This window comes from Trichosurus vulpecula, chromosome 5 (genome assembly GCF_011100635.1).
Source record: "Trichosurus vulpecula isolate mTriVul1 chromosome 5, mTriVul1.pri, whole genome shotgun sequence".
Taxonomy (NCBI): Eukaryota; Metazoa; Chordata; class Mammalia; order Diprotodontia; family Phalangeridae; genus Trichosurus; species Trichosurus vulpecula.
Window position 1 is genome coordinate 176,119,882 of NC_050577.1, and position 27,945 is coordinate 176,147,826.

The window sequence follows — 27,945 nt, forward strand, 5'->3', positions numbered from 1 at the left end:
ACTGAAATCACACATCCTAAAACTGTTAAAGTATGTGTTTCTAGTAAGTGTTGTATGAACACACGTCGACTATGTGGATGCACAGGTCATCTGACATAAAATCTGAGTTTATTCCTAAGACGTGCGGGAAGAATTTAAGCGACATTGATCATTGGGAGCTTTGTGGAAATGCTCTGCGTACAGAAGTGTAGGACCAGTTTAAATCCCAGCTCTACCCCTTGCCTGACTGATTTGGAGCAAGCTGCCGTGTGCATCATTTCCTCATCTGTAAAATGTAGGACCTTGTCTAGGTGATTCCTAAAGCCCCTTCTGACTCTAGAGCTATGATCGACATGTAATAGAAGGTATTCTGAACTGGGAAGAGCCCTGTTCTACCATTAATTAGCTGCGTGGCCTTGGACAAGTCATATAAACTTCTCATTCTTGGGTTCCTCACCTATATGATGAAGGTGTTACATTAGACCAAGGGTTGCTAACATGACCTCCACAGACCATTTTTGTGGCTAGATTCAGGGAGCGTCTGAACTTAGATGGGCAACAGAATCACATCTTTAGTTTTACTAATCCCTTGTTTCCTCTGTATTCCTATGCATTTTATTTTGTGCATTTAAAAACATCATTGTGAGTAGGAGTCCATAAGCTGCACTAGACCACCCAAGGGGCCCATGATGCAAAAAAGTTAAGAACCCCAGAATTAGAACATTGTTAAAGTTCACTTCCAGCTCTATAATTGTGCTGCGGTCCTATCAAGTATCATATTAATCATTCCCTATTTAAAAAACAAAAAAGCAATGCTGTAAAATGATATCATGAATTTAAATTACATGTGTAAAAAGAGGCTTGTATCATGAAAGCCATATTTACATATACATTGTATACAACCATTTGCTACTTCTGTAGCATCTGGTTATTTTCTTGTGTGTGTGTGTGTGTGTGTATACACACACACACACACACACACATATATACATATGTATGTCTATATACACATATGTATGTGTATATATATATACATAGATATATTTATGGTGAGTATCTAGGTACTCATATTAACTGCTGCAACTCATAATATCCTAAACCTTGGAATGTACAAGACAATATTCCCATGGCAATAACATGCCACTTATCCCTAACTTTTTTTTGTCAAAGACAAAGGAAATTTGAATTTAGGCAGGTCTCAAATAGGGCATCTAGGTGACGCAGTGGCTAGAGTTCCGGCCCTAGAATCAAGAGGACCTGAGTTCAAATGTGGCCTTAGACACTTACTAATTGTGTGACCCTGGGCAAGTCACTTAACCTCTTCAGCCTCAGTTTCCTTATCTGTAAAATGGAGATAATAACTAGCGCCTATCTTGCAGGGTTGTTGTGAGGATCAAATGAGATGATTGTAAAGCGCTTAGCATAGTATTTAGCATACGGTACACACTATATAAATAATAATTATTATTATACTTATAAAACAAATAATCTAAGGCTTTGCACCCTTTTAATCTAAATATAAATCACATATAATTATGATGTTTTGAAAATACTTTGTTATGTATGTTGACTTGGGGAATCAGAAAAAAAAAACTTTCCATAAATAAAAAGAAATTTCAACCACTGGCCTAACATATTAATGTACCCATCTATGTGTATTTTAAGAGAATCTTTTTCAAATATAAGAAAAACTACACTGTTCTCACCACTTCTTTCAAAATGCAACATTATGTAAATTGAAAAATCATTTGAATGCAAGTTATTTTAGGAAAGAATTTACATTTCTCTCTGAAGAAACAGCTTCATGAATATTCATATTGTTACAGTGAAACTTGAATTCATCATTTGAATGGAGGACCAAATGCAGATGAGAAGGGGGGAAAAAGCCCCATAAAGTTTTACCTTAATTGTACATGCCCAGGAACATTTTCAAAATAAATCTCTTTTTAATTTTTCTCATGTAGATACAGAGAGGCAGTAGGGATGGTTGACAGAATGCTGGTCTTGGATTCAGGGAGACAAGAATTCAAATCCTGCCTTTCACAATTCAACTCTGTGACCAAGAGAAAGATACTTAATGTAACTGGACCTCAAACAGCTGACTCTCTAGGTGGAGAGAGTTTTCACACAGATAAAATTACAAGTCACTGATGTAGTGATGCTAATTTAGGATCTGCATCCCCAAGGCCATAGTTAGTGGTTTTTCACCTATATTTTCAACATATACTAATTTGCCATGTGATGCTAAAAATGGAAGGTAGAAGGTGCCTAGTATGAAGTATTTATTGCAGTGCTAGGCACTGTGGGGGTTACAAAGAAGTTTTTCCCACAGTACCCTCCTCCTGTCTTTAAAATGTAGTCCTTCCCTGAGGCTAGATCTCAAGCTCTTTTCTCCCTCTAGGGTCTCTCCCTTAGCAATCTCATCTACTCCTACAGTTTCACCTACCCCTTTCATATGTGTGACTTAGAAATCTTTATTTCTAGCTCTGATAACTCTCTCAAGATCCGCACCTAAATTTTCCATCTGCTTCTAAACCTAAATGTTTCGTCAGTATCTCCCAATAAACATGCTGAGTTTACCTAATTTATCAACTCCCTCTACCTCCTGCCTTCCTTATTCATATTAATGAAATTAACTTTCTCCCAATCACCAGCTCGTATCTTGGAATAGTTTTTTGATTCCTTCCTCAACATCAACCCTCACGTTGCGTGATTTCAATGATGTGGGCCAGTTCTGTCTCTACAATAACTCTCCAATCCATCCCAATGTCCTATTTTGGGTCCTTAATACTTTTCCTCTACACTATTTCAGTAACCGTCTATTCAGTTTCCTTACCTTCAAAATATCCTTCACAATTACACCAGATCCGTCTTCCTAATGCACAAGTCCTCATTAGTCATTCTACTGCTTAAAAAACTTTCTGATGATTCTTGAATGAAGTAGGAATTCCTTAGCTTAGCATTAAAAGCCTTCCAATGTCTGGCCCCATCTATCTTCTCGGCTTCACCACAGACTACTTGTCTAATGTCTTCTCCCTTTTTTTTACAACTATCTTATGCACTTGTCTTAATCTATTTTTATCACAGTTATTTGTGTATATATCATCTCCCTTACTGAAGTTTAAGATCCTGGAGGTAAGGATATATTGCCTTCTTTTTCTTAAGTGCTGAGAGACAAACAAACATTGTAAATGAATGAATAAATGGAAAAGCAGCCATTATAGGCAGCTAGGTGGTGCAGTGGATAGAGCACTGGAATCAGGAAGATTCATTTTCATGAGTTCAAATCCAGCCTCAGACACTTACTAGCTGTGTGACCCTGGGCAAGTCACTTAACCCTGTTTGCTTCAGTTCCCTCATCTGTAAAATGAGCTAGAGAAAGAAATGGCAAACCATTCCAGTATCCTTGCCAAGAAAACTCCAAATGAGGTCATGAAGAGTCAGACATGACTGAAACAACTCAACGACGTGTACCAAGAGTGTGCTGTGCTAACCATTGGGTATACAAATAGAAAAAGTAATACAGTCCCTGCTCTCAAGATGCTAGTTCTTTGGGTGAGGTAGAGAATCAATCAGTGTTTGCTAAATTGAAGCATAAGAGGTGGTCCCTGCCCACAAGCAGCTTACACTCTTGTGGGGAGCAGGGGAGACAAATAACATAAGTAAAACAAATAATAAGTATTGAGCAGTATAATACTGAGTGTAACTATAAAGGGAGCTCAGAGAAGAGAGAAAGCATTGAGGAGTATAGAAGTTAATATCGGAAATGGGATTTAAACTGTTTTAAAGAATGAGCAGAGTGTTTTTAGGCAGAGGAGTTGAAAGGGAATGTGAAGTATACAGTGAGGATGTTGACCCTCTGGACCCTATCGGGGAGCAAAAAGATAGTGCCAGTGGGGACAGATTTTAGAGAAACCCGAAAGCCAGGCAGAGGACTTTGAACCATTAATGAGTTTTGAGAAGAGGTGGGATATAATTAAAAGTATGTTCTAAGAGGTTAGTCTGTCAGGGTTAGAACAGAGAGTGGAAATACTGGAGACAGGGAAACCAGCTACCAGGCTGTTAAAAATAATTTAGGAGAAAAGAGATGGGAGCCAGGACTTGTGCGATGGCAAGAGAAATGAAGAAAAATGAAAATCTGAAAGCATAACAATGTGACTTGGTGACAGACTGTTGTTGTTCAGTTGTGTCCAGCTCATTGTGAGCCTGTATGGGATTTTCTTGGCAGAGATACTGGAGTGGTTTGCCATTTCCTTCTCCAGTGGATTATAGCAAATAGAAGTCAGGTGATTTGTCCAAGGTCACACAGGTATTGAGTATGTGAGGCTGGATTTGAACTCAGATCTTCCAGACTTCAGGCCCAGTATACTATCCACTGAGCCACCAATAACAGGTTAGCCACAGGTAATGAAGGAAAAGGGAGAATCAAAGAGGACTACAATATTTCTAGCTTGAGAACATAGTAATACCACTGACAGAAGGTGAGTAGCTAGAAAGAGAAGTTCATTTCAGGGGAAAGACGAACTGAGTTTTAAAAACATTGAACCTGGAATGAAATGACACCACATACTTACTAAGAGCAGGACAGCTCTTTCCTGTGGGGGACTTGAGTTCTCCCACTCTCATCTCAAAGGACATTAGGTCTCAACTTTTCCTCTTTTTTCTCTAAAGTCCAAACCTTCTCCTATGACACTCTCCACATCTTCCTTGCCGGTGACTTTCCGCAGCTATGACACATAGGGAAGCTTCTCTACCCTATCTCATGCCATCCCCCTTGCTTTTCAGTATTAGCAACCATATGAATGGTCCATCCAGCATCTTGACCTCACATTCCCTTGTCCTTCTAGAACCCGGTGATCTTCATCACTGTGCCATGTTAGCTAACCACAACCACATTTATACCTTGTCATAACTTGATTTTCAATACCTCAAACTCAGAGTTCCCCCTTTCTGACCACAATCTTCTGCGCTTGGAGCAGTTCTCATACTTTACCTCTATCAACCTTACTCCTTGTCCTCATCAGTCTCCTGTTGCTTAAGACCTCCAACTTCACCCTTCATAATGTCCATTGATTCTTACCTAGTGGCAATCATTTCATTGTTGTCCTCACTAGTAACATATGTTCTCTGGCCACCTTCACCCTCTACTGTGTCTATTGTGCCCAACTCTAGCGCTAGACATGTCCCACTTTCTGTGTTGCCTGTTGCTAGAAAAAGTTACAAACCTGTGTTGAATGGGATCACTATCAATATGTGCCATTTGACTTAAACTTAGCCCTCTCTGATCCTCACAAATCCTTTTATTCCTCTACAGTTAACTCACTAACATATTCTTCATGGTGGTCCTTCCAAACTTATCCTATTCCCCTCTAGTCTTTCTACTCTGTATTTCCTTAATGCCTGGCAGATGACCTTGATTGAAACAATCAAGACTTACCTCATTTACCCTTTCTGCCTCAAAAATCTCTCCTTCCTCCCTACTCTGCACTTGGAAATATCTTCTCAGTTTCTTCATCTGCAAAATGACAATGATACCCGACCTACAGTACTTACAAAGATCTTGTCAGGGTCAGTACTTTATTAACCTTAAAGTATGTCAGATTTTTTATTACTATTATTGTCTCTTCTATTCCTTCCTGACTCATGTTCTTTTTCTTTTTCAAAGCTACCCATTTTTTCCACCCCTTGTTTCCATTCTTCTCGCTGCCTCTCACCTGCTCCATTGTCTTCTCCGTGGGCCATCAATTTTTCCTTTTCCCCTGGCTCTTTCTTCTCTTTATATATGCTTAAATGTGCTTAAGAATCCTCTGTCCTGGTGGGGGGAAATCCTTGCTTTGAATCTTCTACATCTGTAGCCAGAATCCTATATCTCCTTCTGCCAAACTCTCAAAAGTATATAGTCTATGCTTTTTGCCACTATTTACTTCTTACTCTGTTATCTAGCTTCCATCCCTACTATTTTATTTAAACTCACTTCATCAAAGCCACTGATGATCTTCTAATACCTAAATCTAGTTCCTTTTTCTTTCCTCAGTTTCATTTGCCTTCGTGCAGCATTTGATACTGTTGAGAACTCCCATCTTCCTGAAATCTCTTGGCTTCTAGGATATGGTACTCAAGATATCCCTGGATATTTCTTCTTTCTCCTCCATTGGCTCCACTTCCTTCCCCACCCCTACATGTGAGCAAACCCCAGTTCTATGAACTCTCCTCATCTACTGCCTTACATTGTGTACCCCATCGCCTTAATTAGACCAAGATTCTTAAGAGCATAGTAAAGAACAGAGAAATACATTTCCAGGACACACAAGTACTGTTTAACAATAGATGCAAATAATTTTTTACAAAAGTAAATTCAGGATGCTTAGATAAGTCATTTCTATTCATACTACTGAGTTCACACGTTTCTATCTATTTCCACCCAAAAAGAGGAATAGGTCTAAATCTTAGATCTCTCTAAACCAGTCCAATACAAGCTATAACTGTATCTATATAATTATACCACAATTAAGCAAATGCCCCAGTAACATTTATCTTAACCCCCTACATGCACAAATTCTGGTTCATTTTCAGCCTCAACCCAAGCACAAATGTAGATTCCTGCTACCTTTAAGGGATCAGTCCCAGCCTGAGATTGTAGTGGGTCAGTCAGTCAGTAAGCATTTATTAAGCACCTACTATGTATCAGTCACTGTGCTAAGCACTGGGGATACAAAGAAAGGCAAAAGACAATTGGTGCACTCAAGAAGCTCCTCATTTAATGGGGGAGACAACATGCAAACAACTATGTACAGGTTAATTGGGAGCAATCAACAGAGGGAAGGCACTAGAATTAAGAGGAATTGAAGACTCCCCTCCCCATAATGCACACGTACACCCACACATTTACACACGTGTGCACACCTGCTTCCATCATCATTATTTCCTTTTCTGGCTTAGAACCACAAGATTTACCTGGGAAACTAGAGAAGTCCAGGGAAGATCAAGAAGTTTATTTCTGTTCTGGACAAGCTGAACCTTCCATTTGTGTGAAGGGTTCTCACATCCATGGAAAGCACTGTTTTCTGGGACATTCACCCTCTAGCATAAAAGATTAATCAAACAAAACTTGTTCTTAACTATAGTGGAAGCAATTTAATTTAAATATTTATTTATTTATTTACCAAACACTTTTCATTGGTGAAAAAACCATCAGAAGAAGCAATTAGCCTCTTCTGCAGGCCCCTCGTCTCTGACAGTGAGAGGTTTAGACCAGATTATTTTTAAGATCCCTTTCAATTCTATAAATGTTTATGATTTGTAATCATTTAAATGAGTTATCATCTTGCTCTTGCTACTTGTCATTCCTTATCAGAAATTCCTGGAAATCACATTATGCTATTTATCCATCACAGCTTTACCTGTTTAATAATAGCTCATATTTCTGTATCTCCTTATGGTTCAGAAAGCTAATCATTTCCCCCACTGCATCCCTGGGAGGTGGGGGGTAGTACAAATACTATTGTCCTCATTTTACAAATGTGGACACTGAGACCCAGAGAGCAAATGAGACTTACTTTATCGTCACATGGCTAATGAGTGTCAGAGCCGGGGCATATGAACTTGGGTCTCCTGACTCTAAGCCCCAGGGTTCTTTCCACTGCATGACAATGACCTAGGTTTCACTGATTTAATTTTTTTAATAATAAACTTTTTATATGTATACCGTGTAAAATTTTGCTTAAACACTATCATTGCTAGTATCTAACTTGATCTTCATAATAATCATATATATACATACATATATATTAAAGTATTTTTATCACTGTCTTATAGCTGAGAAAATTATGTTTTTGCCTTTCTTTGTATCCCTAGTGCTTAATAAGGGCGTCTACCTAGCACATAGTATGTTCTTAATAAATACTTGTTAACTGTTTTCATACATACATACATACATAGGTGTATATATGTATATCTGTGTATATACACACATGTGTGTATGTATGCACACATGTGTGTATGTATATGTATATATATGTGTGTGTGTGTATAAAATCAGCTAGGTGGCACAATGGATAGAGTAACAAGCTTAGAGTCAGGAAGACTCATCTTCCTGAGTTCAAGTCTAGCCTCAGACATGTACTAGATGTGTGATCCTGGGTAAGTCACTTAACTCTGTTTGCCTCAATTTCTTCATCTGTAAAATGAACTGGAGAAGAAAATGGCAAACCACTCCAATATCTCTGCCAAGAAAATCCAAATGGGGTCATGATGAGTTGTGGACATGACTCAAAACAACTGGACAATAACATCCATATGTATACAACATATATATGCACACACATGTACATATATAAATACATACATATATATGCTGATTTGCCTATTTTTACAAATATAATTCATATCATAGCTAAGACCAAAGCCATCCTATATCATGTCTGTCTTTTGTTTTGTCCCAGGGTAGGTCATAATTTCCTCTTTTTATCTCACTGATTCTCCCAGGCAGCCTACCATGACAGGCACTGATATATATCTATATAATATGAAATAGATAGATATCCCACATAGGGCATCCCAAAAGTCTTAGTTCAGTTTTAAGCTACTAAAACTTAAAACTGAACTAAGACTTTCAAGATACCCTGTATATATGTATAACCAATGGATGTAGGTATGAATGTATATCATTCCACATATGTGAAATTAGGATAATACTTGTATTATCAATATTAAAAGGTTGTTGTAATATATGTGTACATATATACACACATACCATACATGTGTGTATATATCCTTTATATTTATACACATATGTACATATACCGTAAGAGTCTGTGTGTTTATCTGCACACACACATTCATACACATCCATATATCCTCATGTGCCTGCAATGCTCTCCATCCTTGTCTGTGCCTCCAAGCTTTCCTGGATTCCTTCAAGACTCGGCTCAAATCTCACCTTCCACAGAAAGTCCACATAGCTAACAGTGTTTTCCCTCTGAGATTACCTTCCATTTACACTGGTTATATTGTGCATGTACAATGTACAATCTCACATTATCTCCCCCATTAGAATATGAGCAGCTTGAGGGTACATGCCACGTTTTTGCCTTTCTTTTTAGTCCAAAGGCTTAATAGGATGCCTAGCACATAGTAAGTTCTTAATAAATACTTGTTGACTGACTGATTACACACACATACACACCTGTAAACACACACTGATATATCTATATATAAAAAACTAGTCAGCAAGTATAAACAGATACATATATGGATATAGATATATTATCTCATGGCATCAAACGTATATGTCTATGTATATGCAAAGCCATAGACATACACACATATATGAGATCACATGTGTATATGTCTAAATGTATATATATTATATTATGTACATGTATAATTATTTGTCATTATACCCTATCTACCCACGTTGATGAGCCCCCCAAAAATTTACTTTTATGATGACTGTCAAGTATTTAGGTGTCTTAATTTGCCACAGTTGTCCCTAAATTGTTCTAAGCCTAGAAAAATTTAATTCCTCTGTTGCTGATAGTAACATTTTTCTCTAGGATTGGTAACTGAACATCATCTGTCACTTCTTGTCCCTTTTGGCTGAATCGTCTTAGACAGTAAAGGGACTAACAAATACTATGAAAATCTTAGCCCTTAGGAAAAAATAATCTCTGAAAAAAGTTAGCTCACAACAACCCAAGAAAAGAAGAGGGTTCAGTTCTGAGTTTTGGCCATGAAAACCTATATCATAGGATGGTGGAAAAGGAAAAGTCTGTGACTTATATTGAAAAATCGTCATTTTGGGCAATCAATGCTTGCCCTATCCGCCTATCTTCCAAAGGATCCTTCCTCCCATCCCAGTCCCAAGCCAGCTCTGATGTACCTTTGCTCAATCTCATCATTAAGCTTTCCTTTTTCTCCCTTTTGCCCTTTCTGCAGATGCTAAAGACCTAAGCACATTTGACACAGAAGGCTTCTTTACACTGCATCACCGCCGAGGAGCTATAAAACAAGCCAAAGTCCACCACGTCAAGTGTCATGAGTTCACCGCCACCTTTTTCCCGCAGCCCACTTTCTGCTCTGTCTGCCATGAGTTTGTCTGGTAAAAATGGTTTGGGGGTTTCACAGTCAACCTTTGGGTTAGCCATCTTATGGCATTCCTTTCCCTCTAGCTATGTAGAAAATGGTTCCATTTGGAGGACATGGTGTGACCTATGTAGCTTAGGAGATTTCCAACTGCTTCAATGGAATCACAGTGAATATAGAAAATATCATGGGGTGACCTTCACCAAACCTATTTGGTGATGTTGGTTTGCAGAAGACGAAAGCTAGGTCTAAAATGGAAAAAAATGTTTATGAGTTGTTAAAATTGTTAAGGGTGTGGAGCTGGATAGAAGGGAACAGGTATCTCAATTACAAGTATATTTTTACATTGAAACCATAAGTGCCCTATCCCCACAACTCAAATTTATCAAAGCAGACATTTCCATTAGTCAGCTTTTCCCCACTGAAACTAATAGGAAGAAATGTTTAAAAGACTCTTAAGTGCCCTTTCACTATTCAGTTGTTTCAATCATGTCTTTGTGACCCCATTTGGAATTTTGTAGGTAGAGATACTGGAGTGGTTTGCCATTTTTTGCCATTTTTGCCATTTCCTTCTCCAGCTCACTTTACAGATGAGTAAACTGAGGCAAATAGGATTATGTGACTTGCCCAGAGTCACACAACTAGGAAGCATCCGAAGCCAGATTTGAACCATGAAGAGGAGTCTTCCTGATTTCAAGCCCAATGCTCTGTCCACTGTGCCACCCAGCTGCCCCAAGTACCCTTTCTTTCAGTCCTCAAACATATTTGGTTTGAGCCTCATTGACTTCATGGGAAAAACTATGGTAGAACAGAAAGCAGAAATCACTCCCATGTCTTTGAGTCTCAGTACCTTTACATGTAAAAAGATATGTTCTTCTTCTTTGTGGCACTAATGACATGAATGCAAAGAATGAAGTTAATAGGTACAACCCAAAGGTTGAATAGGCTCGGTAGATCAGTAGTCATTGGTCATTTTTCTCTGATCACGGGAATTGTAGATTTAGAGATGGAAATGTCCTAAGAGATCAACTGGTCAGAGCTCATTTTTAAACCAGTAAATTAAAGCTCACAGAGATCAATTGACTCACCTAAGATCACATGGGTAGTAAATGCCAGAGCAGAGATTTGAACCTAGGTACAAATTCAGATCCCAAATCCAGAGCTCTTTCTGCTATTACATAATGCTTTTTTGCAATTAGTATATATCAACAAAGATCCTAAATCATTTTTGGAAGTGGGATGGAAAGGGATTTCATCAGTTGAGAGAGCTTCTCAACTAGAAACTCCCTCTACCAGTATAGATCAAAGACTCACCTAAAATTGGGATCTTAGAGAGTTTCCTAAAACTCTGAAAGAAGAAGTGACTTACTCTGGGTCACACAGCTAGCTTGAGTTAGAGCAAGGACTTGCAACCAAACCTTCTTGACTCCCAGGCCACCTCCCTGTTTTCTATATTCTGTTTCCTCGCTTGGTGACAATTTCCCTTAACTCTCTTCCTTTTAATAAGAGACATTCCCAGGGTATTAAATCAATCTAGGTACCTTGGAGAGTGCTTAAGAGTGTTAGATGATCATGAAATGAATATAAATCATTTCATAGATACCTACTTTCGACCTGAGAGGGTAGTACAGCATATTAGCCTGGAAGTTGGCAATTTGATTCAGAAATCTGGAAATTAATAAGGGCAACCAGGTGGTACAGTGAAGAGTTCCGGGCCTGCATTCAGGAAGACTCATCTTCCTGAGTTCAAATCCGGCCTCAGATACTTACTAGTTGCGCGATCCAGGGCAAGTCACTTAACCTTATTTGCCTCGGTTTCCTCATCTGTAAAATGAGCTGGAGAAGAAAATGGCAAGCCACTCTAGTATCCTTGTCAAGAGGCAAAGAAGCATCAGACATGACTGAAATAACTAAACAGCAGCAGTCTGGAAATATTCCTCAGAGGTCTCTTTCTGCTTTCTTGCTTCTACTTTGTTCAGACTTTTCAATTTCTCACTAGTTTTCTGGACAATGAATAAATCAAAATATAGTATCCCACAACCATTAAATTTTTCAATTATTTAATTCCCCAAATGTTCTCTCACCCCCCAAAAATGCCATGTGACAGTTGCTCATTGATCAAGTGATGCACCTGATAAATAGCTATCTGCATTTTGGAATAGTAAGAAACAAACCAAATTGGGAGGGGGAACAGGGAATTTGACCTGATGCAGCTGTGAAATGTTTAAATAAAATGTGACCCTGGCATCCAGTATAAACTACTTTGTGTTTTCTTGCAGGGGTCTTAACAAGCAAGGGTATCAGTGCCGACGTAAGTAAGGAAGCTTTATGTCTTATCTCCCTCTTTCTTCCTTTTTTTTTTGGTTTGTTTCCTACCTCTTTTGGTATCCATACAATATTTTTTTTTCTTCTCAGAGTGTAATGCAGCAATTCACAAGAAATGCATTGATAAAGTTATAGCCAAGTGTACAGGATCAGCTGTCAACAGCAGAGAAACAATGGTATGTGTTCTGATTTGTAGCAATCCTGAGTTTGTTTTCAGTTTAGGAATTTAGAATCAGAAGCTGGAATCCCAGCTCTTTCACTTATTAGGTGGGTGATCCTGGGTGAGGTAGTTAAAATTTCTGAACCTCAGTTTCCTCAGCTCAAAGTGAGAATAATATAAAAAATCAAGAAATACAATTAATAATAATGATAATTTAATAGCTTTTAATCAATCTATCAACCAGTAAACATTTGTTGAGTACCTACTATATGCCTAGGCACTGTGCTAAGCACTGGGAATACAAAAAGAGGCAAAAGATAGTCCCTTGCCCTCAAGGAGCTTGGAATCTAATAGGAGAGACAACTGTGTAAACAAGCATGTACAAAGCAAGCTATATACAAGATAGTATATAAATAGGTAATACTTAACAGAAGAAAGACAGTAGAATTAAGAAGGGTTAAGGAAGACTTCCTGTAAAAGATGAGATTTTAGTTGGGATTTAAAGGAAGTCTGGGAGGTCAGTAGGCAGAATTGACGGAGGGAGAGCACTCCAGATATGAGGGACAGCCAGAGAAAATGCCTAGAGCCTAGAGTTCGTGGAACATCTAGGAGGCTGGTGTCACTGAATCTGTGAATATAGGTCAGTAAATAAGGTTTAAGAAGACTGGAAAGGTGGTAAGGAGCTAGGTTATGAAGGGCTTTGAATGCCAAACAGAGCATTTTGCATTTGATTCTCGAAGTGATAGGGAGCCACTGGAGTTTATTGAGTAGGGGAGTGGCATGGTAAGACCTGAATTTTAGGAAAATCAGTTTAGTGACTGAATGGACAATGGATTAGTAGAAACACCAGGCAGGGTACCCAGAGTCTCCACACCAACACTCTTCCAATGAGTGAGAGTCCCAAACAAAATGCTAACCTCTGTGTTATATACCTTTCTTAGGCCTGAAGGTTTCACACCTAATCAGCAAAAGGGTGTGGGCCTGGAGCTTTGTACCTAGTTAGCAAAAGGGTGTGGGCCTGGGGCTTTGCACTGAGCAAGACTTAATCAAAGGCATTTGATTACTTTAGCATTCTAAAAGAGAAAACAGTAAAAAAAAAAAAAAAGTCCCACCCTGCTTAAAGTTATGCCATCTCTGGATCCAGTCAGCCAATAAACATTTATTAAGCACCTAGGATACACCAGGCGTTGTGCTAAGTACTGGGGATACATAAAAAGAAAAGTAAAAGATACTCCCCTTTCTCAAGGAGCTCACAATGGAATGAGGGAGACAACATGCAAATAACTAGGTACAAACAGAATAAGTACAGGATGAGTAGGAAATGATTAATGGAGAGAAGTCATTAGAATTAAGAAAGATCAGGAAAGGCTTCTGGTAGAAGATGGGATTTTACTTTAAGGAAATTGGGAGGCAGAGATAAGGAAGGAGGACATTCCAGACATGAGGAGAACTTACAGAGGGAAGAAGAAACATCTATATAATAAAAACCATGATGAGAATTGCTAATCATAGATAGAAATGAGTAGAAGACATTTAGTGACCTAAATAGCTCGTATCCCTCCATTTTGAACTATAAATTCTGTCTCTAGAGCTACTGACTTAAAATGCAGCTGTATCCAAACTTTGTCCCCACCTGTTTGTTCCTTGGTTTTTACCTCTTAAAAAAAAGTTAAACAGTATCCACCTTTCCCAGAGGGTCTTTTAAGATGGTGAGAAGGGAGTGCTACTAAATTGAAATGTAGTCACACTATGGTACTTTGCTAGCCCTTTGAAAAGTCAGGCATTTCAGTGACCTCATATGTTTGTTTCATTTTAGTTCCACAAGGAGAGATTTAAAATTGATATGCCCCATAGATTTAAAGTCTACAATTACAAGAGCCCGACTTTCTGTGAACATTGTGGAACCCTACTTTGGGGACTGGCAAAACAAGGGTTAAAGTGTGATGGTGAGTATAGCCTCAAATAAGGAATATATGTATCTATGAAACACAGAGGAAGCGACGAAGGGAAATTCATTGATTTCAGGGGAGGGAGGGTTGGGAAGGGCACAGCTTATGGGGAGCGGAATTGAAAAGGGGGACAAGAAGGGTGAGCAAACTTGAAGAAAACCAAGAGATCAAACTACTTATGGTGCTTTGTAATTGGGCATAGATGTCATCTGGGGCATTGGTATTCTTTAGTCACCACAAATGCCAAAACCACCACTCATGGATTGGAATAGTGCAAGAAGCAAAGATTACTCAATTACCAGTGAATACGCAATTGCCTTCTGCTATCTTCAAGCCTTTGGAAAAGATGGAAGACATCTTTTATTCAGCCCTGCTCTCTTCCTCCTTCTTCAGTTACCAGATTTTTGTCTCTTTATAACCTCTCTAGAAGGTCTGGTCTGAGAGTCTAGCTTCAGAAGGAGAGGTGCTGAATACGCTTCCCTTTGGAGTAAATGGAATATGTTCAACCCTCATTCATTTCCCTGTTTCACTGAGACGAAAAGAAAAAAAAAATTACATCTTAAAGTCTCTTCAATCAAAATACTCACAAGAGAGCAGAACTAGTAGGTCTTAGGAGCATCTTTCTTCCTTTGCAAAATTAGAGAACTAAAAATGTATCCTTTAACTACTAACGCATTACTAGCATGCCCCACTTCTGACTTACCCTCATAAGAGGATTACAATATTGCCTGAATCTGCCACCAGTCACTAATGCAGCAAGCAAGGCATGCCCTGAAATGTAGTCTCCTTGGTACCAAAACTTCAAGTCTGACTGTAATTGCTGCCCCATAGCAAAAAGGGTGTGATACACAGGGGAAAAAAAAACATTACTCTTAGCTCTAATGCCTGTACCTTGGGATCCTCGAGGTGCGGAAAGGTGTTCATAGAAGGCGTCTCCTTCCAACAGAGCTTTTACTTTTATTTTTAGAAGGCACTCTTTTCAGCTTATTTGCTTGTTTCCTTAGAACCCTGAACTTAAACTTACTCTGCTGTCCAGTATAACCAGTTTCTTTCTCTTCAATGAATCAATTGAGGTGCCCATCATTTCCTGGGCTTCTAACCTAAGCCTTCCTCCCCATCTCAGGATCCCTCCTCCTTTAGGACTTGGAGAGCAAGTACACACTTCTAAGAGCTCAGAACTTCTGGAAGAATTCCTTCATATTGTTTCTCAGATCACATGACCAACTTTGTTGTGTTCTTTTGTGACAACATTCTTTCTTTTCAGTTCTATTCTTTTCTTCCCTCCCCCTTACCTTCCCCCCCCCTTCTCTTCCTCCCCTTTCTTATACCAATCCCTCCCCTTTTAATTTCCCTTCCCTTTCCCCTACCTTTCTTTCCCTTCTCCTGCCCTTTTATCCCTGGAGTCCTTTCCTGCTGTGGTGTCTCCTCCCTTTTCTCCCCACTAATACTCAATTTGTTTCATCTCCTTATGCCCTTGTTCTGTTCTCCAGTTGTCCTCAATCCTTTCCATGTCATTTTTTTCTCCATTTTCTCTCTACTCCCATTTCTTCCTGTCTTAACCTATAATCACCCCCACCTTCTCATATACTGTATCTATTTCTACCTGTTGCTCTCTTCTTATTTTTCTGCATTTCCCATGAAAATAGTCCCAAAGAGGGATTTTATACGCAAGCACAAACCCAGACACCATCTGCTGGGTTAGTAGCAAAGCCCCAAGATGTCATTATGGTGGATACGATTGCCTTTCTTTATAAGTGTTCTAGCCAGACGCAGGCACAGATCTGTCCACTGCTATAAAGAGTGTGGAGAAATATTCATCAGTGTGGCCCGGATCCCTGCTGACTCTCCTGCTGTGTGTCATTGGGCCACAGGGCATAGGCTAGAGAGTATAGATGGTGCCACACAAGCCATAACCTTCATAGACGACTCAAGCGTAAGTCCTGCTGACAGTGCAGAATCCAAGAGGGGTAAACCACCATCAACAGCAATATCTTCATTTTTTCAAGGGTGATTTTATATAGATATCTGATTTCATGTTATTGACTGTGTACTACCTAAGAAAAGAGGAGACAAGGTTTTTTGTTTTGTTTTGTTTTTTGTTAAAACATTTTGAGCTGGTAAAAAAAAAATCTATGTATACATATGTATACATATATAGAAATGGGAGAGGCATTGCTTCACTTTATACAAACACATACATATATATTTATCGTATACATTTGAATGGAAAACATGATAAATGCACTGTTTTCCCAATGTTCTCTTAGGCAAAACATTAAAATCATAAAAAAAAAAAGCATGTGGAAGGGCAGATCCAATTCCATTACAAGCCCCATGGGAGTTGTTCATATTTTTGTGGTTATTAAATTATGATTTTGTTGTATTAAATATTACTTAAAGTGAATAGGAGGAAAAATGAATAATTTTGAAAGACTTAAAAATTCTGATGAATGCAGGGATTAGCCCTAATAGAGCATCAGTGATAAAGAATGTTACCCCCCTCCTGACAGAGGCATAATGGACTAAATGTGCAGAAAGAGACACATTTTTGGACAAGGACAGTACAGGAACTTGCTTTGCTTGACTATGTTTAGTTATTGCAAAAGTTTTCTTTTTCTCTTCTCCCAGTCGGGGCAGGGAAATGGTAAAGAGAAAAAATAAATATTTGATAACTGAAAAAAGTTAGTTTAAAAAAATTTAAATGAGTAAGTTATCATGTGATCCTTAGAAATTCCTTTTGTTATATGGAGAATTTTTTTTATTATGATAGTAGGTTATCTTTTTTTAACAGAATTCTATCTATATGAGACTACAGTCTACTACTACATAGGATAAATTTTGCCACTCCATTTTCATAATAAAAATAGATACCCTTGTTTAAGAACCACTCAGGCTTTGAAGACAAGGTTTTCGAGTAGGGTACACAATGCATAGATAACATCCATCCCAGACTTTAGTTAAAGAATTCAAAATCATTCAGAATTATAGAATTTTAATCACAAAGAGACCTTGTCAAGCCCCTTTCATTTTAGGGGTGAGAAAAATGTGGTCTCTGGAGGAAAAATGGCTTGCTTAAGTTTGTGCAAAAGTGATAGCTGGCAGTAGAAGGAGCCCAGGTCCCTAATCTTGCTTCTGTAGCTTCTTAAAGTATGCAAAGGCCCTTATGTACGTTATCTTATTTGACCCTCATAACAACCTCGTGAGGTAGGTATTTCAAGTCTTATTATCCATGTTTTATAGGAGGTTACTGGAGGTTAAGTGACTTAGTCATTGTCATATAGCTATTAAGTCTCAAGAAGACCTGAGTTCACATCTGGCCCTCAGTCACTTACTAGCTTTGTGATACTGGGCAAGGTGCTTAACCTCTTTGCCTCAGTTTCCTCATCTGTCAAATGAGCTGGAGAAGAAAATGGCAAACCATTCCAGTATTTCTGCCAACAAAACCCCAAATGAGGTCATGGAGAGTGAGGCATGACTGAAAGGACTAAACAACAGTGTTAAGTCTCAGGGGGGCAGCTAGGTGGTGCAATGAGTAGAGCACCGGCCGTGGAGTCAGGAGGACCTGAGTTCAAATCCAGCCTCGGATACTTGATACACACACTAGCTGTGTGACCTTGGGCAAGTCACTTAACCCAATTGCCTTGCCTTCCTCCCTCCAAAAAAAAAAAAAAAACAACATTAAGTCTCATAGGTGGGACTTGAACCCAGGTCTGCTTGACCACTGATCCTCTATACTGTCCTCTATGCCAAGTTAAAGAATAAAGTAGTGGCTTTTGTTGTCAAAAACAACTTCTTTTATTCTTTCCCTAACATGAAAATCCAGAAGTGAATTATGCTAGCTTTTATTGGACCTTCATAACTGGCAACAAGAATAGTGTGGAAAGAATCCTGAACTTAGAATCATAGGACTTGGGTTCAAATTCTGACACTGATACATGATAACTATGTGACCTTGAATAAGATGCTTCATCTCAGGTGGCTAGGTAGTGCAGTGAGTAGAGCACCGGCCCTGGAGTCAGGAGGACCTGAGTTCAAATCCGGCCTCAGACACTTGACACATGTACTAGCTGTGTGACCTTGGGCAAGTAACTTAACCCTGATTGCCCTGCCAAAAAGCAAAAAAAAAAAAATATGCTTCATCTCTCTGGGCCTTCCAACTCTAAATCTGTGATCCTGCAGTTTAGGTACAAGTCAGCAAACATTTATTAAGCACTTACTGTATGCTGGGCACTGCGCTACAGCACTGGTAATACAAACACAAGTAGGAATAATGACAATGTCTGACCTCAAGCTCACATTCTAATAAAGGAGACAAAAAATAAAAAGGAGCTGAAAAGTGGATGGAGGAGAAGAGATAAAGGTATCTGGGTACAGAGATGGGATAGACACAGTCTAAGAGAGACAGGAGTGTAGTCTGCAGAGAAACGAGGGCTTGGCTGGCCTACATGTCCTTCTTGAGATGGAGGTACTGGAGGGAAGTCAGTCCCACAGGATGGGAGGTCACTTTGAGTGGGAGAATTCCACAGGTTGAGTGAGGTTCCAGGGTGGAGAGGTTTCTGGGGCACTGTGGAAAATATCTGGGAGAGTCAGAAGTGGAGCCTGAAGAGGAATGAGACAAAGCTAGCCTGGGTGGCATCCTCAAAATGGGGGGTTCTAGAAAGAACCAGCCGATGGTAGCAATATCTGCACTGGAAAGAACAGTTCTTCCTTTTCTTTTCTTTGTCATCTCTTTTGTGTTAGATGTGGGATGAAGTTTTTGGAAGCTGTCTACATATGTTCCTAGGAGAATATTTATTATGATAAGAATTAGTGTACATGGTTCTTAATCTATGGAAATAATATCCATCTCAGAAAATCTTTATCACCAACCAAAGCATGGATGATATTGAGAAGAGTTGCATTAATTTTTTAATGATGATAATACAGTAGAAGCCTATGTTTTCATGGCTTTGTAAAAAGTACTCTTTCTGGCTTTCAGCAGCCGTATTTTGTACCTGGAGATCTTAAATGACTCTTTCATTGATGCTTTAGTTAATGCTTTAAGTGGACTGCTCCTCAGGAGAGACTTAAGAGGTGCCATATATGGCTGAAGATTTCCATTTCATTGACTCACTTCTATGCCTTCCCATCATTTTGCTCTCAGAAATCCCTGGAGTGCATGAGACACCTAGAGATGTCTCATTCATCTATGGCTTTATCCTTAATCTGGTCTTAGAAACTGATCTTTACCAACAAGGAAGTTTAAAAAAAAATATATGCCAAGAAGATTTTAAAAAATAAAAAGGTTAGTTTATTCAGCACTCCTGGCACCTAAATAGATCTTAGGATTATAGATTTAGAGCAGGCAGGGACCTCATGGTTCATCTAATCAAATCCTCTTATTTTAAATAACAGGAAAATGAGGCCAGAATGTGGCTTGTGCAAAGTTCACAACGGTAGTACCAGAGCTGAGTTTCAAACTCTGGTCTGGTGACTCCAAGTTCAGTGCTCGTTAGAGGCAGGATTTGAACCTCTATCCTTTGACTCCAGATTTAGCACTCCATAGAAACTAAACTCTTTCCTCGGTGCCAAGCCCTCTAAAAAAGTGTGATGTGGTTAATTTTGAGTACTTTGGTACAAAGCTGCCTAAAAGTGATAGCCCACAGGGCCTATTCAAAATGTAGCCCAACACTGCATAATGAATATTGCCAGTATTTAAAGATTTTGCATTTCTGTTATTTGTTATTAATTCTAATCCAATAAAAACAATTTAGCCACCTCAAATCCATCTTGGACACAAATAATTCTAAATAGATGAGCAGATGGAGAGATAGAAAAAAAGAAATGCAATTCACAGTCTAGAAGTATGACAGCTAGTCCTTCAGGGAGTATTCTTCATTTCACCACTCTGTTGCTTTCTTCCTTTCAGCATGTGGCATGAACGTTCACCACCGATGCCAAACAAAGGTGGCCAACCTTTGTGGGGTAAACCAGAAACTCATGGCTGAAGCTCTGGCAATGATCGAAAGCACACAACAGGTAGGGAATACTCTACATCCAATGAATTTACTCTAGAAATTGAGTTGGCGATGTACTTAACCAACAGAAGCCTTGTGTCCACCATTATGCTAAGTACAATGGGGATATACAAAAGAAGTACAAAACATATTGCAAAGATCCTTGTAGTTTAATTTTGGAGGCCTTATATCAAGTGAGAGAAAAATGCACTTGAGTGTATAATGTTTCTTCAGGACTTCAAAATGAGCAGGATTCGTCTTTGTTCATACTTGCTCTACAACATCAATAACAACCTCTCAGTGCCCTAGGATCAATCAGTCAGTTAAGAAGCATCTATTGAATGCCTCAGGAACTGGGTTAGGAGGCAAAACCAAACATTTATCGCCCTCAAAGAGTACAGGTTCCAGTGGAAAGGGGAGAAAAGGGACTTCATTGCATGGGTAGCTGGGGTGGAGGGAGCATTGAAGGAGGTGGCATTTGAACTCAGTAAAGGGAGGTAATAATTCAGAGAGGTAGAGTTGAGGAAAAAGTATATACCAGACATGAGGAATAGCTTAGGTAAAGGCCCAGAAATGAGAAATGGAGTATGATGTAGATAGTCTCCATGACTTTCTCTGGACAAAAAAAAAATCAATGACTTGGTGAGTCTCCCTGAATTTGGGGTTGTCTTTGGACAATAGGCACAGTCTAAGCTTATACTTGGAAGCCTTCCAGCTTGGCCAAAAACCTGAAACAACTTTTACCTCACTTCTGTTATCATCAAGGACCCAGGATTACCTCCATGTTATGATAAACTAAGTATAACTTTATTGGAGGAAATTGGATAATATTTGGTTAGTTTAATCCACACCCAAATACCATATATTTGAATTGGATTGTGGTTTTTTTTACTATGTTTTTGTTTTTTCCATTCGTTATGCACTTATTTTCCTTTTAAATGGTTCTGGAATCTCTGTTTTAGTTCAAATCAATTTGAAAACACTTCAGATTTTGCTATGTTATAGCCTTGGTGTTTTCCTAGAGACCACATAACATTCATTTGTATTATCTGGAGATTCTGTTCTTTCAAGCCCTTTGGTGCCAACTTCAGTTCATGAATTGTCAAAGGATGGAACCCATCCATTAGTAGCGCTTGTTGTTTGTTGACAGCACTCTGAGGCTGCCTGACTTGATAAAAGCCATTTATTTAGGGCCTCAGTCCACATCTAGGGATATCTCGGAACTGTAAGTGTTGGTCCAGGCAACACTGGTACTTACTCTCTTGGTCTTTGCAGAATTTTGCTGTCCTCCCCTTCTATCTGCCAGTACTTCCTTACAGGTTATGTGTCTATTATTTTCAGTGATTAATACCATATCAAACTGCACATATGCAAAACCAAAACAGCATTGTCTTTTAACATTTTTTTTATTTTTTTCTCTCATTTGTTATAGGATTATGTAGGAGGGCCAGTTAACTAGCAGAGGAGATTAAGGAAGATAGATATATCTTCAATTTATGAATAGAGTATAGCAATAGACTTCCCCGGGCCTTGGGATTTGACAAAAAGAATTAGGAGAGAAAATGATGGCTCTTCATGGATAATTGGAAATGATACTAGGAAAGTTGCCCTCTCCTTAGACATTGTTCTTTCCCTTCCCCACTAAAGGAAAGATACCAATCTTCAGACAGGACACTCCAGTTCGCTAATCCATCCAGGGTCCAAATATGAGAATTTACCATGACTAGTGCTTGATTGCCAAGTTGCTCCTTTAATAAAAGAGAGAATAACTTGTTGGTTGTTTGTTTGTAACCCAGGCTCGATGCTTACGTGACACAGAACAGATCTTCAGAGAAGGTCCGATTGAAATTGGTCTCCCCGTCCACATAAAGCAAGGAACAGCAATTCCATATTTACCCATTTCTACAGCTGGAAAAAAAGGTAGCTTTAATGAGAGATGATGATGGTGATGATGATGATGATGATGATACTAGTGAGCATTTACGTAGCACTTTAAAGCTTACAAAGAATTTTACATATATTATATCATTTGATGGAAGGTAGGTGATATTACCGTTCCCACATAACTAATAAGAAAACTGAAGCACGAAGGGTCAACTGACTTGCCCAGGGTCACACAACTAGTAAGTCTAGCATTCTACTCATTATGCTGTCTAGCTTCCCTCGGTGGGATCATTATTTCTGATTAGCTCTGACCTCATATCTTTAAAGTTCTCAGACTGTCTGGTCACTATGTTCTTTATGCAATGCAGCATACTGTAATAGAGCAAGCACAAACTAGGAGGCAAAAGGCCCAGGTTCCAGTCCTGGTTATTCTACTTACAAGATCAGTGACCAAGAAAGTACCTGTTTCTTCGTCTGTAAAATGAGAATCATAATCACTGCCCACCTCATAGGGGCTTCCTGAAGATCACTTCTCATAAGATGCAATGTAAATTGTCATACAAATGTATAACCTCAGGTGAATTGCTTAACTTGACCTCAGTTTCATCATTTATAAAATGATGGGTTTGAACCAGATGCTATTGAAACTCTAAAACAGGCTTAGCTATTCTCCAAGTGACTCCTGCTATAATTAGAGTAGACACAGATGATAGGAAAGGAGCTTAAAGAAGAACGCATCATCCCCACACAGAACAGCAAGGGCTTCCCTGGTAGCAATGAGATGGAAGTAAACAGGATGCAAAATTTTGCTTGAGAACAAAACTGGCAATGGTTTGTGGGGACAGTGAGAAAAATGCGAAGAGCAGCAGAAAGTGCCCAAAACTTCTAAAAACTAATCAGAAGAAGGAGGTTTGAAGTGTCTCTTAATTCAGCCAGATACCACCTCATATACATAATTCTGGGCTTCCTCCATCAGAGGAATATTTTTCTTGATCTTTTGGCAAGATAGAACAAATTGCCAATCAAAGGTAATGGTTGGGCAAACTTGAGGAAAGGTGATAATACTGCTATTAATATAGCCTGTCTCAGAAGTTTCCAGTTTTCCTCTGGTAATTTACCCCAGCAGAACCTTTTGAAAGATAACCACAAGCTGCCAACAAGAATGGCAAAACACAGAATTTCCTTTACAGACAGTAGCACACAGGGCAGGGAGAATTCTTTAGTGACTTGCTAGAATATGCAATGTTTGTCTTTTTGCCATGGACAAGTAAAAGCTCTCTGGGCTCAAAGCATACCCTGCTCTCCGTCTGGTAAGAAAGGGGTCTACAGAAACATCTCTTTACTACTCTCTAGCATTTGGAGAATGGAAAAGGTTCCTTGAAAAAATGGTTTCAAGGCGAAAATGAAATTTTTAGAAGGAATCTGAAGGGGGAAAAGGGAATCCTGACCTGTGTCAGAAGGTTAGAGAATACTATGATGTGGTGCAGAGGGAAAAAGAACACTTTAGAGCTCAGTAACAGGTATTATGCCTTTCCCATAGAAGGGAAATCTGGACCCTCTGAGAAAGAAGCGGCTGTTTATTCAAAGGAATTATGGACATAATGAATATGTATTAAGCATTCAGTCAAATGATTATTGAATTAAACTGATTGTCATGTACTGTAGGAAGAAAGAGTACCTTGTAGGACTCAGAGGAATAATAGCAGAGTAGTAATGATGACTCTTTGCTGAGGAGTATCATGGCACCACTTTTCTGCCTCATCATAAAGAGGTCTGCAGTTTTCCTAGTGCATGTATCTGGGTCATGACTGAGACCTTCCCAAGACTTTGTAGACCTAATGACCACAGTCCCCTTCTAGTGATTCGTATGACAGCTGATACTGCCAGAAGGAATCTAAAAGATGTTGCAGGAAATATTGCAAGAGGAAATTAAGTCCAAGGCAAGAAAATCAAGGACTTTAGGGACAGAGATAGTATTTTCATCTCTGCAACCAATAGGAGGCAGGGGCTTCAGAATAGAAAGGCAGATTTGGTAAATGAACAGCTAGCTAGGAAGATGGCAGATGAAAATTAGGATCAAGATTTTTGGAATATAGCTTAAATTATAAGAATGAGGGCCAGTAATGGACTATGACTAACAGGGCCTGGTAAAAACCTATTTGCCTGGTGTCTTGCAAATCTAACCAAAAGGACTTTAAAGTGAAGGGAAAGAAAATTGTCTACAAAGCTGTATATCATATATAGTCCTGACAACAAAGGAAGAATAGAGGTAAAGATGCCCCTTAATTCACCAGAGAATCCAAGAATCGGTAATAAAATGCATGTCTTCATATGTCTGTATACAAATGCACAATATATTGATAATAAGCAAAGCGAATGAACTATATACCTTAATGGAAGGAGACAAATTCACCCCATAGAGATCACTGAGACTTAATGGAATGAGACTCACAAAGGGAATACGTAGCTCAGAAATGTATACCTTAATTCAAATGAAACAGAATAGAAAAAAAATGGGGCATGGGTGAAGAACACAGGGTATATTGAGAAATACTCTTGTGAAGGAATCTAGAAACCAGAGCAGGAAAAAAAAATTATAAGGAATATTTGAATGAATTCAATTCAATAAACTCAAATATTCCATATACCTACTATGTGTTGTCCTCAGCACTAGGGATATAAAGAGAGACATGAGTCTTTTTCCCCAAGAAGATTATATTCCCCAAAAATTTCCTTGGAGCAAAAAACTGAAAAGATTTCCATAGAAATAAATTATAGTTTACCTGGACAGGGGGAAATGGGAATTTAGGGAAAAGGTAACAAGCCTGGCATAGAAATATGATAAAATAGGGGTGGGGAACTTCAATTATCCAGACATCTGCTAGAGTTCTCTTTTCAACTGAGGTAATGTGTATAAAGTACTTAGCACAGTGCAACCTGGCACATAGTAGTTGCATCCTTCCAAGTTTGGGGAGTATAAAGGGAAATTGTTATTCTGGACCTCAAGCTGACTGATAGGAAAGAACTGGTTGCTGAAAAATAAGTGATGGAAAATTTTTTAAGGGAAATAAGTACTCCATATTAGAATTCACAGTCTAATATGTACCCTGTGAGAAAGTTTCTTTTAAAGTGTCTAGACTAAACCTGAGACAAATAGAATCCCATGGCTTAAAATTGTATGGGGGAAGACACCCTGGAAGGATTAGACACCATCAAGAGTGAAATTAAAAAGATATAACAGAAATATTTCCAACAAGGGTACAAAAGTGGCATTGTCTAAAGCAAATAATGTAGATGCACAGGGAATTCATTGGTCAACTTGGATTTTTAAAATATATGTATAAAATACGGAAATGTGACATACTGGGACATTAACACAAAAGTATGGCACAGTATTGTAAGAGTTATATTTTGAATGCTCACAATGAGCAGAAGCTGATGAGGAATGTGATTTTTAAACAGCAAAATGTGATTTTTAAAAAATTATTTTATTAGGAAAAAGACAACAATGAAAGAAGGAATAGGACTGCTGCTGCTGAGGGATGATGGGAAGGCAATAAGGGAGGACAGAGAGATGGCAAAAATACTCAAAAATTACATTGACTTTGTTTGCTCAGTCAAGGAAAATGTGTTTTGCATTGGCAAAGATAGAACAAAAAATGTCTAAGAGAGCAACTAGTTGCCTTTTATGAGTTCCAACAGTGCGATTTCTTAGACATCATCAGTGATCTTTGAAAGCCTCTGAAGGACAAGTGAGGTACCATATAATTGAAGAAGAGCAAGTGTATTCTTTTTTTAAAAAAAGTTAAGAGAGTACAATCTGCAAATTATATACCAGTAAACTTGACCTCCATTTTTTGTAGAAGTCTAGAAAGAATTGTTTGTGAGCACTTGGTGCAGGAAGGACTGACTGCTAACAGCAAGCAGAGCTTCATAAAGAACAGGCCATGTCAGACTAAGCTCAAGTAGTTTTGTTTTGGCTTTTTTTTTTGGTTGAATTACTAAACTTGTGCCTGAGCAAAAGCAACAGATCAACCAACAAGCATTTCTTAAAATGCCTTTAATGTGCCAGGTACTGTCCTAGGCCCTGAGGATACAAAGACAAAGGTGAAACATGCTCTGCCTTCAAGGAGCTTTATTCTCTCAGTGGAAACAAGATGTATATAAATAAACATATGCAAAGTATTTTAAAGTTAAATACAAGACAGTTGGGTGGGGCACTGACAGCTGAGAAGATAATAAAAGACTTCAAGTAGAAGGTGGCACTTGTGTTGAACTTTGAAGAAAATTAGGGATTCTAAGAGGAAAGAGAAGGGAATGAGTTCCAGGCAAAGGAGACAGCCTACCCAAAAGCCCAGAGATAGATGATGGAATGTCATGTGTGAGAAGTAGGTCAAGAGCATGTGAAGGAGAATAAGGTGAACTAAGTCTGGAAAGAGACCCACTTTAACTGCCATTCAGAGAAGTATGTATTTGATCCCAAAGACAATAAGGAGCAAGGGAGTGACATGTTCCCACCTATGCTTTAGGAATATCACTTTCACAGCCGTATTGAAGGGAGATGAATTAGAGATCAGCTTGGAGGCTAGCATGGTAGCCATGTGAATGGAGAAAAGTAGGCATATTAAGATGTTATCGAGATGGGATCAACAAGACTTGGTAAATGATTGGATGTGGGGGGAGGGATAAGAGAAAGGGTGAGAGACAATGAAGAATTGAGGATGATTCCAAAGTTGCAAATCTAGGTGCCTAGGAGGCACCCTTGGCAGAAATAGAGAAATAAGAAAGAAGGGTGGATTGGAGGGAAAGATAACTTCCTTTTTGATAAGATAATAGACTTGGACCTGTAAAGAACCTTAGAGATCATAGAGTCTGACTCCCTTATTTTATAGATGGGGAAACTAAGGCACCCAGTGACTTTCCTAGGGCAAAATTCAAACCCATGTCTTTTTTTCTCCAAGCCCAGCCCTCTATCCATTACCTCATGATACCTCATGGATATATGATGTATTGGATGTCATGAGATACCAACAGGACATCTGGTCCTTATAGTTTGTCAAATTTTTTGATGAAGTCTTTCATGCAGATATTGTGGACCAGATAGAAAGGGGTGGGTTAGATAATAATATAATTAGGTAGATTCAGCACCAGACTCAGAGTGGTCATTAATGATTTGATTTAAATTTAGAGGATTTTATCTAGAAGGGGAGGCACTGTTCTTGGTATCTGTCCCTGGCCCTTCACTGTTTGACATTTTTACTGATGATTTCTATGAAAACATAAGTGACATTTTTTAAATTTATTTATTTATTTTTAGTTTTCAACATTCATTTCCATAAGCTTTTGAGTTTTAAATTTTCTCTGCCTGCCTCCCTTCCCCCTTCCCCAAGACAGCATGCAGTCTGATATAGGCTTTACATATACATTCTTACTAAACATATTTTCACATTAGTCATGTTGTCAAGAAGAATTAAAACAAATGGGAGAAGCCATGAGAAAGAAAACAAAACAAAAGTAAAAAGTCTGCTTCACTCTGCATTCAGACTCCATAGTCTTTCTCTGGATGTGG

At 38.7% G+C, this 27,945-nt stretch overlaps 1 protein-coding gene across 1 annotated transcript in view; it reads left to right on the top strand.

Annotated features, from left to right (window-relative positions):
* The window catches only part of PRKCQ (protein kinase C theta), a 217,549-nt gene that overhangs the window by 82,303 nt on the left and 107,301 nt on the right, over positions 1-27,945 (top strand). The window contains exons 5-10 of the mRNA XM_036762109.1: positions 9,916-10,078; positions 12,342-12,373; positions 12,478-12,563; positions 14,364-14,493; positions 20,405-20,514; positions 22,289-22,412. Of these exons, the coding sequence (XP_036618004.1) occupies positions 9,916-10,078; positions 12,342-12,373; positions 12,478-12,563; positions 14,364-14,493; positions 20,405-20,514; positions 22,289-22,412 (645 nt within the window). The remainder of the gene's footprint in view (positions 1-9,915; positions 10,079-12,341; positions 12,374-12,477; positions 12,564-14,363; positions 14,494-20,404; positions 20,515-22,288; positions 22,413-27,945) is intronic.